This window comes from Columba livia, chromosome 1 (genome assembly GCF_036013475.1).
Source record: "Columba livia isolate bColLiv1 breed racing homer chromosome 1, bColLiv1.pat.W.v2, whole genome shotgun sequence".
NCBI lineage: Eukaryota > Metazoa > Chordata > Aves > Columbiformes > Columbidae > Columba > Columba livia.
In genome coordinates, this window is record NC_088602.1 from 196,128,953 (window position 1) to 196,143,349 (window position 14,397).

The 14,397-nt window shown below is 46.8% G+C and overlaps 1 protein-coding gene across 8 annotated transcripts in view; it reads right to left on the reverse strand.

The window, feature by feature from the left end:
- Positions 1-14,397, reverse strand: part of ERGIC2 (ERGIC and golgi 2) — a 37,323-nt gene that overhangs the window by 1,199 nt on the left and 21,727 nt on the right. For 6 of the 8 annotated variants that reach the window (XM_021300947.2, XM_005498105.4, XM_065049023.1 and 3 more), the window contains 3 exons: positions 11,367-11,529; positions 10,457-10,536; positions 7,662-9,684 (listed from right to left, as the gene is read on the reverse strand). In XM_021300947.2, coding sequence (XP_021156622.1) covers positions 9,619-9,684; positions 10,457-10,536; positions 11,367-11,529 — 309 coding nt within the window. In that variant the 3' untranslated portion in view covers positions 7,662-9,618. Of the gene's footprint in view, positions 1-45; positions 919-2,488; positions 2,626-7,661; positions 9,685-10,456; positions 10,537-11,366; positions 11,530-14,397 lie in introns of those variants that run through there. The other 2 variants (XR_010469617.1, XR_010469616.1) reach the window with 2 other exon arrangements.

The following is a 14,397-nucleotide window of genomic DNA, read 5'->3' on the forward strand; positions in this document are numbered from 1 at the left end:
ACGGAGGAGCTTTTGTGTGCAGTTTAGTGGAGCTTCGTCCCTCACCTCAGGATGACGCAGGAGCCCAGTTCTGCGGCTGTGCTGACTGTACTGTAGACTGGATCCGGCCTCTGTGGCAGGTATGACAGGGATTGCAAAGAACAAGAGACAAGAACAACGACTCCTACATTGATACAGTCCTAAAATTAGATCCAGCCCTTTGGAGACAACCGTGAGGCTGATGCGGCCCCTGGTAAAAACGAGTTTGACACGCTGACATAAGAGTATAAGCCCTACCAGGTGTAACAACTCCTGTGTACGTAGGATAACACCCAGCACCTGCAGACAGAAGGATGACTCTTACTTCGGCCTGTTTGCTCACAGGAAGCAAGCAGTATGGTTTGGCCACGATTCAATGTGTCCCTTAGTATCCTATTACTTCTCTATGTAGCACTTTGGGGTGAAACTGGGACATGTAATGGAGGAAAGAGAACCAGGCCGCCTGGGTGTGAGCTGATCCCCAAACCTGGGCATTTGTCATTACTGCCGCTTTTAATAACCAAACCCATCTACCTGGAGGGAGCAAGACAAGTAATGCATTTTGTGATGAGCTCCTCGATACCAGAGACATGAGGAAGGAGTAAGGGAAAAGGATGAGGCTCAGTGAATGAGGAAAAGACAATGACATTCATATTTTTCCATCAGTCTTTCAACAAGAAAAGATACGTGAACAATTCCTCCTCTCATTTTATGGCCTCCAAGTCATTCATAAAAAAAATCTGAAAACAGCTCCCATTACCTGTCTTAAGCAAACCAGATTTTCTGATCAGAACTAGCAGCTTTTCAGGGTTTTTGTCCAAATTAGTTCTTCATCTGTATTATGAACTCACCTCAGGACTACTCACCTGCACGTTCTCTTATATAAAACTCGTTCAAGACCTTTGAACAAGTATAAATAAAAATCATATGTATTGGCTGAGCAGTGAACCATGTTGTACACTTTTCCAATTTTTAGGGAGGCATGCATCTTTAGAACAATCTTATGAGTTTATAAATACAGAGTTGCATAATCACATGAGAGCTGACAGTCGTTCTTCCCTGTGTTTGCGGGCTGTGCAGGTGCAGCACGGAGACACCTGGGCGGCCTCCCTGCTTCACCAGGCCCTGGTCAATAAAGCAACAACATTCCAGTGATCAAATCCTGAAAAACTTCCTCCCTGCAGCGAGCTGCTGCTGCCTGGTTCCTGCCCTTGACACTGTGTGTTTGGACTGAGCAGTAAACTGGCATTATTTTTAAAGTTATTTTAAATAACAATACACCAGTAAGTCAACAACAAAAAAAAACAGTAATATTTTAAAACTACCATAATCTAAAACCAAAATGAAAGTAAAATTAAGGCCTTTTCTTTTTCCCTTCTGCATTGCTTTGATTTTCTTGCTGCCTGAGAAGGTGGCAGGTGAATACCGTCGGGTTTGTTAAGCCATCAGTGCCTATAAATGCTGTCACTAATTAGTGAGAAGAGACTTCAAAATCAATGTTGTGTCTCCAGCATATGTAATTATTTACTTCACTTCCAGCACTGCCCATTACCGCCAATGACCTGAAAAGTTAAAGTAGATAGAAAAGGTGAAATAAATTAAAATCTTCCGTGGCCATTCCAGTGTTTAATGTTTTCTGCACCATTTCTTTCTCTGCCTTTCGCCACGTTTTTCCCGTCCCACACTGAGACGTGAGGGACCCCACGGCGGGCCTGTCCCTGGGCGGAAAACGTGACTGCGCCGCGCCCGGACTGTCCCTCCTGTGGGGCAGCGGGGGCAGAAGGGAGCAGGCGGGTGGCGCAGGGGCTGCCCAGCAAAACGTCCTTTACAGGACACTCCTGCAAGAGGGTCACAGAGAGTTTGTGACAAGCTCCCATTTTAAATCCCTTCTCAAGGGAAGGACAACCCAGAACTAGTCACAGAAGGAAAGGAGAGGCCTTGAGCCCCCCTGCAGCCCCTGGATCAGCCTGACACGGTGACAGGAGCGCAGTGACACAGCTCACAGGGTCACGCGCCTCCAGTTGCCACCTCTTCCCCTGCTCCAAGCTTTCTGCTCCCACAGAGCCCAGGACCATCGAGCAGGAGGACACGGCGCTGCACAACAAGCCTTTGTGTTGCACAGAGAAAATCGTACCGCGGCAATGGAAGCACCCAGCTCATTGCACTGTAAATATATCAACTTTAGATCACTGATGCTCAGTTCCGCTTTCTCTTGGCTTGACATCTCAGCAGTTGCCTTGAAAACATCTGTTCTCCTTGAGGCAGCAAGAACCATCTGCCCCCACAGCCATCCCCCGGACTCCTGGGCTTTGCCATTTGGATTCTAAACCAACTGAGCTAAAGCTGAGGCTCGGGTATCTCAGCTTCGCACTGTTACCAGTAGAGGTCACATTAAATGTATAGATAGATAGATGGATAGATAGATAGATAGATTTTCTAAAGCTGCAGAGCTCCTTGCAGAGCTGCTCACCCTTGGAAGAGCAGAGGCTGGGCTGGTTTGCAGTGGCAAAGCTGCCGGCAGACACAGTGGCAGCTCCCCCGTGGTCACCCCCAGTGCGGCTCGGCTCCCCTCACTCGCTCCTGCTCACTGACCAAGTCCACAGCAGCCTGAAAAGGGGAAAAACCTGGTCAGTTTTCCTCAGTAAAGGCCATGGAAGGCTCAGGAATGTCAAGCCCAGCCATCCTCCCTGGTGCAATGGGGTTTCTGGGGGCTGGCAAGACACTGGGCAGCCAAAAACAGCTACTTCTGGCAGCATCTGTCCCCCTGACACCTTCCTCCCAGAGAGGTGCACTGAGCTGGGACATGCTGGGAGATGAGCTCCTCCTGCCCACCAGCCCCTTGTGCAGCACGTCTGTGCACACCAGCCAGGAAAACGCCACTGAACCCTCTGCAGATGTACGGGGAAGCCAGTTTTATGCACTAGTGATTACTTTACATTATCATCAGCATTTCCTGATGAACGCCCATATAAAACTCCCATGAATTCTGTCGTTGTGAAGCCACTGCTCTGACAGCGTTCCGCTGAGCTACATCCACAGGCGCTCCATTTGCACCCGTGGTTCATCTCCCAGGACTGAGGGAGGCCACCTCAGACTTTGGGACAAGCCACCAGGGCTCCTTCTGCAGGGAAACCATCCATGCAATGGGGCCAACCCCTTCTTCAGCGCAGCCAGGCGCCCTGGGAGCTGCTGGCAGCCCAGAAGCCCCTCCACTCCGGCCACACCAAGGCCGACATTGCGCCTCTCCGCCTGCCTCCACAGGCTGCCCGGGCCATGGCTCATTCCATCAGCCTGATGCTGCCAGCTTGAGGCAGAACTCAAAGGCTGCTGTTAGATTGCACGCGCACAAGTAAAGGTTTCACGGATTTCCTGTTACTCCGAAGTTCAAACATTTGAAAAGCTAATTTCTAAACTTTAAAGAGACGCTCCCACTGGGGCCCGCGCTCCCGGCCGCACCAGAGCAACAGCAGCCCCTAACGGGCGGGAGCCCGAGGCCAAGGCTGCCCGGCCCTGCGCGGCAGCCGTGCTCGGTTAAATGCCACTGTCATCCATACTGGCTTCTAATAACTATCAGCCGGGTCATTAAGCTTCAGAAAATGGTAATTTTCAAGTATTATCCATCTGTCAAAACTCACCTCCCCTCCAATTTTTTTTCTCCTCCAAAGAGTAATATGTGCTCAGCACTCTGCGACTGGAAAATCGGAAAATCTCGTGGCAAAACATGCTCCCACCTTGTTATTTGTAATTATGGGAAAGCTTGCAAGGGAAAGCAACAAAAACCAGTTCCCTGGTTTTACAGCTATTGCAGCTGAACCCAGAAAGGGAAAGAAACACCTGGGCTCTGCAGGGGTCAGAAGTAGCAGGTGCAGAGCAATGAGTGCTGATGGAAGTGTCTGAAATCCCCATTGCTGGAGGTGGGGAGGAATAAAAATAGTAATAACTTTTAAAAGCCAATATTCAGTGCCTGCCATTGCAAGAAGGCCCATGCAGCCCGGCTCCCACAAGCTCCCTGCACACGGGTGCCCAGGCTGGGCAGCTCCAAGACGTCACTCCCTGGTGCAACTCTCCCTGCAAGGAGCCCGCGGCAGAGGGGGCACGGAGCGGCAGAGGGGGCGCATGGTGGGCGCAGGGGGTGCACAGAGGGGCGCAGGGGGAGGCTCCTGCTGAGAGGATGTCAGTGGCCTTGGCCCTGGAGAGGAGCAGGGACAGTCCTTTCCTGAGGGACATCAGAAAAACACCCGCTTGCCTGCATCCAGGCCTGGAGACAAGGGCCCACAGACAGGGAATCATTTTTAGTTCTGCTCCACCTCACCTACCTACTTTTATGCAGCCAAAGGTTTTATCCTGGATGAACTTTGCTTTTTAGTTTAAAAGCCCTTTGGACTTTGGCCATGTCAGCTTTGACCAGCACCATTGCCCTTCCACACAGGTGTCTCCAAGACATCAGCAGAGCAAAGCACAGAATTGGGTGGCTGCTCAGTTCCCCCATCACTGCTGAAGGACAGAAATTCCAGTGTCCTGGTTTCAGAGGACACATCGCTCTGTGCCGGGGAGGACGAAGGCAGGAGCTCCGCGGCTCAGCAGCAGCTCTTGCAGACCCTCGTGCCACGGGACAGCGTCTTCCCACAGCCCAGCAACACGCAGCCACTTGCTTTGCCCATGGCGAGGGTCCTGCGTGGAGGCTGCAGGCTGCCCGTGGGGCCAGCCCACCCGTGGGGCTCCCCAGGAACAGCAGGGGGGTGCAGTGCCCTCGCGCAGAGGGGCACGCTGTGACACCTCCAGCCCGCGGTGCTGCAGAGACACGGGCACAGCACCTGGCCCAGCTCTGCTCACCCTGGGCCCACCTGGCACCTGTTTGCAGCCGCCTCTCGCCCACACAGCACACCAGGGTCCTCCTGAACCCAGCCCGGTCTGGCCAGCTGCCTTCCACACCTCAAGCTGCTGGTCCTGTGAGTGAACATTTCTATTCATACGCACAGAACAAAACAAACAAGACACCATGAGATTTTGCTTGAATTCTGTTATGTCGATGCCAGGGAGAAGCTCATGTTTGTAGAAGCGTGCCTTTGGCTCTGCCCCCCGAGAAAGCACACTGCACCACCCAGCCTCAAGGGTCTCTGCTTTAAGGAATTTATGGACCAACTCTCAGAAAACTCTTCTGGAAGACAGGAAAAAGTGACACTGCCTTGATGCCGGGCCAGCAGCAACCAGAAATGCTTTGGAAAGCACATCAAGCCATGGCAGAAGGAAAAGATGAAACACTTCATACCATTTTAACCAAACCAGCTGAAACGCAGGCCAGCACAGGCCAGACCTACAACACCAAACCTTTGCCTGGGCATCGCAGGCAGAGTTCCTTAAGGCTTGTTGAAGCATTTGCTGTATGTTAAATATATATGCAGGCAAGAATACTTTATCTGAACACCAGACCACTGCCAAGGCCAAATACTGGACGTGATTTGCATTAACTGAGTTGGTAGAAAAAAAAGTATCTTTACAAGAAGTAACTTCGCAACTAAGCAGCAATGCAAGTGATGTGTCTAGCAGATGTATCCTCCAACAACCCCACCTTCTGGGGTGCCTTTTAAAAACAGATGGAGGTCTTTGCAAGTATCCCCAAACAAGCTGTTCTCATTGCCCATCTTCCCAGAAAATAATAATTAAAAAAAAAAAAAGCTGCGGTGCTTGGTTACCTCTGAAGAAACAGAGCAGGGAGTTTGAGTGTCATCAGTGCCACCGGAGATGTGACCAGGGCAATCACATCCCTCCTGCTTCAGGTGGCACCAGGAACACGTTGTACGAGACGTCCTCAGTGCTGGAGCTGCTCACGCAGAACTCAACACCAAAATGACGGGGCAACCGCTGCCCCCCGGCCTTGGCTTTGTCTGTACAGTTAATCACAGCTGCATTTACACCAGATAAACATCCTGCCTCTGACCGTTCCTAAGCAACTATGCCAACTGCTTAGGGCTCAGTTTGTCACATCAGTCCCTGAAAAGCTTAAGAGGACCTCGGGCAGAGCGAGGCCGAGGAGGGAGAGTCCTTGCCCAGCTGTGGGCAGGACCGACTCCACCGGCACAGCGTGTCCCCCGTCCCACCGTGGGGCACCCCACGGGCACCAACAGGCACCCAGGGCAGAGGCGGCAGCCACATGGAAAGGCTGGGCACTGCCCCACAGCGCCGGTCCCCACCGCGCTGCTCTGGGGATGCAGAGAGATGAATCTTCTTTCAAACTCAAATTACCTATCTCTACGATGAGAGTTTCAGGGAAAGGAAGAGCAGCTTGGTTTTGCTTTTTTAAAGAAAAGTCTGCTACATTGCTTGACCCAGCCCCCCTCCTGCTTCAGAAACACAGGCCTTTCTTCCTCACTTTCCTGCCAGAAAGAGCCCCAAACATCTGCTAGAAAAGTCAGGGGGGGAAGAACGAAAGCCTGAAGTATGGAAATTTCCATTCGCACACCCATTTCACTCTCTTCTCTTGGTGTGTCGTGCTCCAGGCGCCAATATCCACAGCAGAGGAGGTGGTGACAACGATGGAGCAACAGGCAGCACAAAGACAGGAGCCACGGCGTACAGCAGGATCCATCACAGCCCAACTCCCACGGACAGTTCCCCTGCACCCGCCACAGCACATCACTCAGCTAGGAGACAGCACTATTATCAGTTACATCAATTAACTCCTTATGTCAGCTCGTGATCAATTCCCCCCCCTATAACTCTCTCTCCCAGCTGTGGTGTGAGCACACCTGCAGTTTTCCTGCTGCTCGGCTGCTGCAGCCCGCACAGAACAGGCCTCCCCTGCCCGGACATCTCGTCCCCTCTGCTGCACCACAGAGCAAGCAAGCGCCCTGACGGAACTCCATCCTCGCCTTTTTCTTTCCCTAATTAGAAATATTTTGCAAAATACACCCAGAACCACAGAAGTGAAGTGTGTCATCTTAACTTGGAGATTTTACAGCAAGTTCTTGTGCAATTCTGGCTCACAGGTGACTGGGCCAAAGGTGCTCTGTTCTGCTAAAAACCCAGACCAGCGTTTCCTCCTGAACCCTAGAACTAAGATTACTTGAGTAATTACCTGCTCCCACCCCATCCCCACCTCTCGCGGTTGCGCTGGCTTTCCGTGACACGGGATGCAGCTCAAGGGACGTGGGGACAGCCACGTCTGGCACAGCACTCCAGTTCCCACGGGGAGTCAAGGCGACAGGGCTCCTGCTGACACAACTTGCACCCTGTGAGAGCGCACCCACTCCTTTCATTATTCCATACCACACTCTCGCTTCCTGTCCACAACACAAACAAACACGACCAAAAAAATATCACTGCAATAAAAAACTTTCTTTTCTGGAACAGCCTTGCAGACGCTGCTCAAGGTAAATACAGGTGGTACAAGGCTGCAGTGGTACGAGCTGTACCAATCAACCAGCACAGCAACACAGTAAAAACAGCAAAACAACAAAAAAACCCACAGCAAAAACAGCTGTACCAACCAACCAGCACAGCAACACGCCTGCAGCTCAGCCTGGATCCGCTCCACAATGCAGCATCTCACAGCTGGAAGTCAATCCCAATTTTTTGTTCCATTAGCAAGCAGCCATCACACAAGCTTTGCTCTAGACAGAACAACACGAACACACCACGCAGGATTTAAGACACTCCAAGCCACTTGGCTCTTTTATGTGAGAATAGAAAATAACATTGAAATTCTGGTACAGAAAGTCAACTGAGATCAGTATCTCCCACCAGTACAGTCTGTTCCAGGCAGATAAGAAACAAGTGTCAGGAGAAAGCCCAAAGCAGAATCAGTCCGAGTAAGAGTAGGGAAGAAACCTCAGAGGGAAACGACAAAGAGAAACAGGAACCAAAAATTTACAGCTTTTGATTTACTTACTTACCAAGGACAAGAGTTTCTCAAAGCTGCTTGAGTTTTAATTAGCGTTAAAAAACCCACAAAAGAGAACACCCCAAACCTGGCTGTCAACCCCAAGGACCTGGCTTCCTTGAACTTCTGTCTTTCTCAACAGCTGAACAAAATTCTTGCCTCGTTTCCCATACTTTGTTTACTATTTCATATGATTTCTCAGTTTAGGAAGCCCTTTGCTTTGCATAGCAATTCAGCTATATTATTTACGCTGTGCTCATCACCAAGACCCAAGTGTCCTCTGAAGTACATTAACAGAAGTCAGCAAAATCTGACAATGCCACAGAGATTTTTATTTTTCCATAGTTAGTCCTCTCAATTATAATATTCATTCCATGGTGAGTGAGGCCAGGGTCAGCATCATCTCCTAATATATTATTAAATCAGTTTTGCTGAGAAGGAATCATATTATTAATTTTTTACCCTGGTGGGACAACTGTTTAACCACAGGTGTAAGAGGATGTTTTACTTCTCAAAGCACCATCTGCATTAGTAGCATTCATTCTTAGTAGCATATTTACAATATAAAACTGATATTGCTCTCTTTATTTCTTTTACAAAAACCTTCATGAACAATAAGGATTAACTCTGCAGATCCCTTCTCATCATCTGTCTGCAGCAAAATGATTCAGATTCCCTGAAGTCACCTACTACCAACTCCATCGCTCCCTGCCCAGGCTGCACTGAATTCCGTATTTCTGCAGTTTTTGCTGAGCCAAGCAAGGCAGCTTCTTGCTCTTTCTCCTCCCCATCTCCAGGATTTACAGACCATGGCTTGCACACCAGCAGCAGGGGTACAACAAAGGTTGCATCAAAGCAATTTCTTTACCAAGGAGTACGAAGAGATTTCCTGATCTTTTGCTAGGGAGTCTTGCCTTATTACCAAAACTACAGTCAAGTGCCTTGTTCAAAAGGCAAGTCATTATTCCAGCTCAAAAAGACTGTGCACACTGGAGCCCATTCTCAGCATCCTTGGGCACTTCCACATCCACACCAGAAGGGATTCTCACTGCTGTGAAGCGGCTGTGTGGAAACACAGAGGTTCTCCCCTGCTCCGCATCATGTTTCTTCCAGCAAGGAACGGTGGGACTACGGAAAGGCAGCGGCGAAGACCAAAGTTATGGCTTGGGCTGCACGTTACTCCCTGAGTTCTCTCCTGTCTCCCTCTTCTTCAGGATTTTCTGGGATCGCTCCCCAGCTGTAAGAACAGCATCTTAGCCCCCAGCCCCACCATCACAAAAGAACTAGAAACCCCAAACCCCAGCTCTGGCACTGCCCTTCACCTGCTGCCCAGCCCTTCCACACGTCCCACGTGTGCTCTGCTCTCCTCGGACCCTTCCTGGGCACAGAGCCAAGGTCACCAAGATGTTCCAGAGGTCGATGTCAGTCATCACAACGACATTCAGCTCGATCATGAATACTGTATTGGCAGCAACGCCTCTTTAATCTCCAGCAGATGGTCCACCTCACTGGTCTCACAACTTCCTGTGACTCCACGTGTACACAGACAAAAAAAGTACACAAATTGTTTTGTTGTTGTTTTCTGGGGCCTTGTTCTGGTTTGTTTTTGTAAAGGCTTCGTATTTTGCTGCCCATCAGCACTGTCTCAGCATATTGCACAATGTTTTCTTTATTATAAAAATGTCTTCTGTGTCCAGCAGGAAGAAAGTTTTTTCAGGAGTCTAATGCGTATTATTGTCTGTAATTAGAGGTAAGTGGTTGCTTGTGTGGCCATCAGGAAGTGGGACCTAGTCAAACAAAACCAAAGCGTTATTAATGGCTTGTCCAGAAACAGAATCTTCCCCCCAACGTATATTTCTTTATTCTTCTGCATTTCTTGTATGCCTTCTGCCTGCTGTCCCAAACAAAAACCAGACAAACCTGCTTCCCTTTCCAACTCTCTCCCCACTCACGTAACCTTGCCAGCTGGCAAACTTCAACCAAATTTGAGAGAAAGGCAGAAATCTCAAAGGCTACCTACAGGCTTAAATGGCAGAAATGAAAGTAAAATCAAATCAAGCAGTTGCTAGAGGAGCAAGTCTATTGATGCCCAGTGAAGGGAAAGGCAAAGACTGCTCAGCTCTTTCACGCTGCTTGGCAGCAGCAGGTGAGCCCATCAGGAGCAACACGGAACCCCTGCGAACCCAGCGCTGCTTCTTCGGCCAGCAGGCCACGCAGAAGAAGAATATGTGAGGGAGACTGAGGAGGCCTGGGAAAACATGTCATCTTTGTAGCAATGTGAAAATAATACAGCAAAAACGATGGAGGGAATGTAGCAGAGACATCTTTATGAGACACAGTTTCAATAATTCAGCTTCTTAGAGAACACCTCGCTTCCTTACGTGTTAAAGTTTCCACCTAATTTTAAAAGCCGTTAAATCTCTGCTCATATGCATGTCAAGTGGAGGGTTTATTGCCAACATCTTAAATTCTGCTGGGACTCAGTCCCAAAGTCATCCTGCTCATCCATCCTTAGGGAGCTGTACCACTCATTTAATACTTGGAGAAAGCTTTTCTTACCGATGTGGATCTGTGAGAGCCCAGTCTGAAACGGCAAAAAATAACTTCTGCTACAAATCTTCCAAAGCCATGTAAAATTCCTGCAGTGTCAAACGAGATTTCAATTGTCACAAGTAGTAAAACTGTAGTACTTATGCAAGTATTGCAACAAAACTCCACACAATACTTAAACAGGATACAGTGCAGTAAACGGGTGTGTTGAACACTGAGAAATTAACATAAAAAGGGAACCATCAAGGGCAGGGGAAATTCTAACATTGTGAAAAACATCAGTAAAGGCAAAACCCAAGCTATCCAAGCAAATGTCATTTCCTCTGTCCAGCTTTCCTAAGTGAAAATACATTCTGCGGGACAGAAATACCTACTTTGAAAGAGAGCTTAGTTCAAGGTCCCTTTACTATTCCCCCTTCAAATGAAAGTCAAGAGAAGAAATATCTTCTAATCAAAATATCCTATTATGTCTTGACTAATAAGTGAATCCTGCCTTTTCAACTGTTTTATTTGAAGGAGCAAATCCTGCAGTACATTGCCAAGTTGCACAAGGAAAATCCTCCCCATTACTTCAGACGGAATTCTTATCTCAATTTTCGGCACTGATTTAGCACTGGATCCCAACTATAGAAAATACATAGAATATTAGAAGTCAGTGTGTGTATGTATGTATTTATCTATATATCCATGTTCTTGCTCTTCCAGAAGTAAATAAATTATGCTATAGCTACCAAAAAGGAAACAACAGGCCCTCAGAACAGCTGAAATGCCAAACTGGGACACCAAAAAATAGTAGCTTTCACTGCATGTTTCAGTGCACACAAATGAGTACTTTGTCTTAAATCTGCTAGAGCTTCAGAACTCCCCTGTAATTTATCCATAACATAACCACTGTCTAATAGGAGTTAAGCACTGTTACCTGTCGTTGAAAAAATTCCCCCAATAATGCCACAGAGCCTCACTAAGAACTGCCAAAAAGGCATGTGTTCTTCTGTCACCGTCACCATAAGTGAGCTGATGTCGTATTTCATGAATATTCCTGACACCCCGTGGCTGCCAGCTGCATGGTTAATTACTCTTTCCTGAAAAACAGAAACACAAGTTAGTCACTTCTTGTTAGTCACAAGGAAACAATCTAAATAGGAGTGATGACAAAGAGCTACTTAATCAGAGCTGGGAATCAACAGAAGGCCAGGGAACATCAAGACAACTTTGGCCAGTACCTTCTAAAAGTCAAACATCATGAAATAACCTACTGTCCTGATCACTGGTCTTCTGTGCTGCATCTCAATGTTCACTATCATGCTTCAGTACTATCCTCTCAAGATTTGCTGACCTGGTGTTTTAAACAATGATGTTCATAACCGGGTTGCTTTTGGTACCTGTGAGGACAAGTGTGACAGTCTTGGTCTAGCCTGTGAAATCAAATGAGGGCACTGGTATAATACAGCGCCCCAACTCCTCCTACTTTATGCACTACTATTAGTCACTTAAATCAGGATGAGTCCCTCAAGAGACATTTAAGTTGTTGAACAACTTTAGCTGGGGCAGTTTTCCCAGAAGGTGTTTATAAATCTACCTACTGTATCTAAGACTCATTAAGCTTAATCCTCCTTCTTCCTTGGAGCATATCTGCAGATTCACACGCCACAAAGGATTTAATTGCTGGTTCTTAAAAATACCAGGGGAGACCCTAAACTAGAGTTTACCATGACTGAACTTCAGAAGCCTAAGTTAACTTAGATCAATGCTAGTTGTTTTGCTCAGTGCATACTTATTTGTATGCCATAATCCATTACTGTGATGGGGGGAGGGGGCGGGGTGCGGAATTCACATTCCTAAGTTTCAAAAATTCTGAGGCCTGAAAACAGAAAAAAGCCAGTCAAGCCTCTTTTCACAATTTTTGTCAGTCAGGTCATTTCAGACAGTCACACAGCAAGAAATATGCCTAGATAAAAATAATGACTAACTTGCCCTGACTGCTCTAAACACATCAGACTCCCTAGTTTTAATCAAAGAACTTCTATCGTTTCTTCTCATTTGCCCAAATTCTTAAACCAAAAGACTCCAAAGAGTAGAGTGTGGCTGCTGTAAATATCTACTTTTTAAAAAAGGTTTCAGGATAAAAAAAAAACCCTCAACACAATCTTAAGTTTCTTTCAGAAGTTTGCCACCATTGCTGTTAGTGAAAGGTGCTGATAAATGTACTGCCAGGTAAGTCTGGCTGAAAATATACCAGGGCAGCAGAAAAGAACCTAATTTACTGAAGATAAACTCAGACATGTCTAGGCTAATAAGAGTAGAGAAGAGAGACAAGCAAGACTGAATAGAAAAACAATATATCACAGCTCCATCTCACCTGTAGATTTAATGGTTTATGCTCAAAAAATGTGCAGAATAGAGTACAAAATCAAAAGCAGACTACCACTTTGGCAAATACAGACTAGGCGACTTCTCCAGTCAGCTAATGTTGACATAAAACATATTGCTGCTTTTGATACCAAACCAAAGTAAAAAGGATGTCAAAATCAAGTATCAGTTATGATACCAGGTCACAGAAACTTTGCAATGGTTTTTAAAAACAAAGTACAGAATGCCTTCTCTGTTTCAAGAGCATGACAACATTCAGCATGAGAAGATGGATGGTTGGGCACACTAAGGAGGAAGAGAAGACCGCAGGTAGCTGAACAGAACCTTGCCATTGCCCAAGGACAAAATAGAATTTTGATTTTCCTCTATTGTTTCCCTAAGCCTCAGTGGTCTTATGAGGTCAAATGGTGAAAAAAGAATACAAAGTTAAATAAGAATGCCCAAAACTCCACCCTCAAAAGATACATAATTCTTTTTCCACAGACCATTTTGGTCTGCTTCTAGCTTCTGCTGCTCCAGATGATTTAATTGTTGGTTGCTAAAGGTTGCTGAAAATAACAACCCTGTATCATACATCTCAGATATCAGCGAAGCCTTGAAAGGATTAAATCCCTTTAGCACAGATAAACACAGCATCTCAAACATAAACACTAGCCGAGATGTTTCTGCCCACACCTTTCAAACTCTGCTTCCCAGTCTCTTCACCAGGGGCAACTAAGCCTCACTGTACTCAAGTTTTAGCCGTGGCCAGCTGACCACCTTTTTCCAGGTCTGCATACGTGCCTACTCTTACAAAACAAATGCATTAAGTTGTTCAGTGTTAACTGGTCTTAATAGCCTTTCCCAGTTCACCTGCTAGGGGTATCTGATTTCCAAAGATAAACACAAACAAGTTTTACAGGTAACAGGGCTACCTACTGACAGTGCAAGCAACCACGTAATGCCACTTTACCTCTGCTATTCACAAGCTTTTTGCCTAAGCAACCTGTGGCTGTGTTGCAACTTCCATAAAAAACACACATCCCCACAAAAATTAAAGACCCAAGACTGCACAGCTAATTCACAGAAACTATCTTTATAGCAGAAGGAGAGAAAAATTTAATTCAAGATAAAAAAAATGCAATAATGAGTAAGACTAGCAGTTGACTGATGTCCAGAAGTTTAAGGAGCGCCTTAGCTGTCGCAGAGATTGTGCTGAGGAAACATGAAGTGGATTGCTAGACCAGCAGGAGGTGGGAGTATATTGCATTATGAAATTCCTCTGCATTCCTCTCTTTATTTCCAAGAGTTTTAGAGCAAACCTTTCCCTTCAGTGGTCTGCATGTCCCACGGTGAACTCCAAGATGTCATCACCACCCTATTTCCCTCAACTCCCTATTTTTCAGAAGTACAGCATGGAATTGTGAGGAAATAAAAGATTTTTCTCCCATGGAGAACATCACAAACTGTATTACAGTGGTACCAACCTAATCTCTGAATTTCCTTTCATCTCAAGGCTTCCTTCTTAATGCTCGCCTTATCTGTAATTTTTAATTAAAATTTTGGCAAGGATTTTTTTATTTGGCTTTTGAATCGAAGAT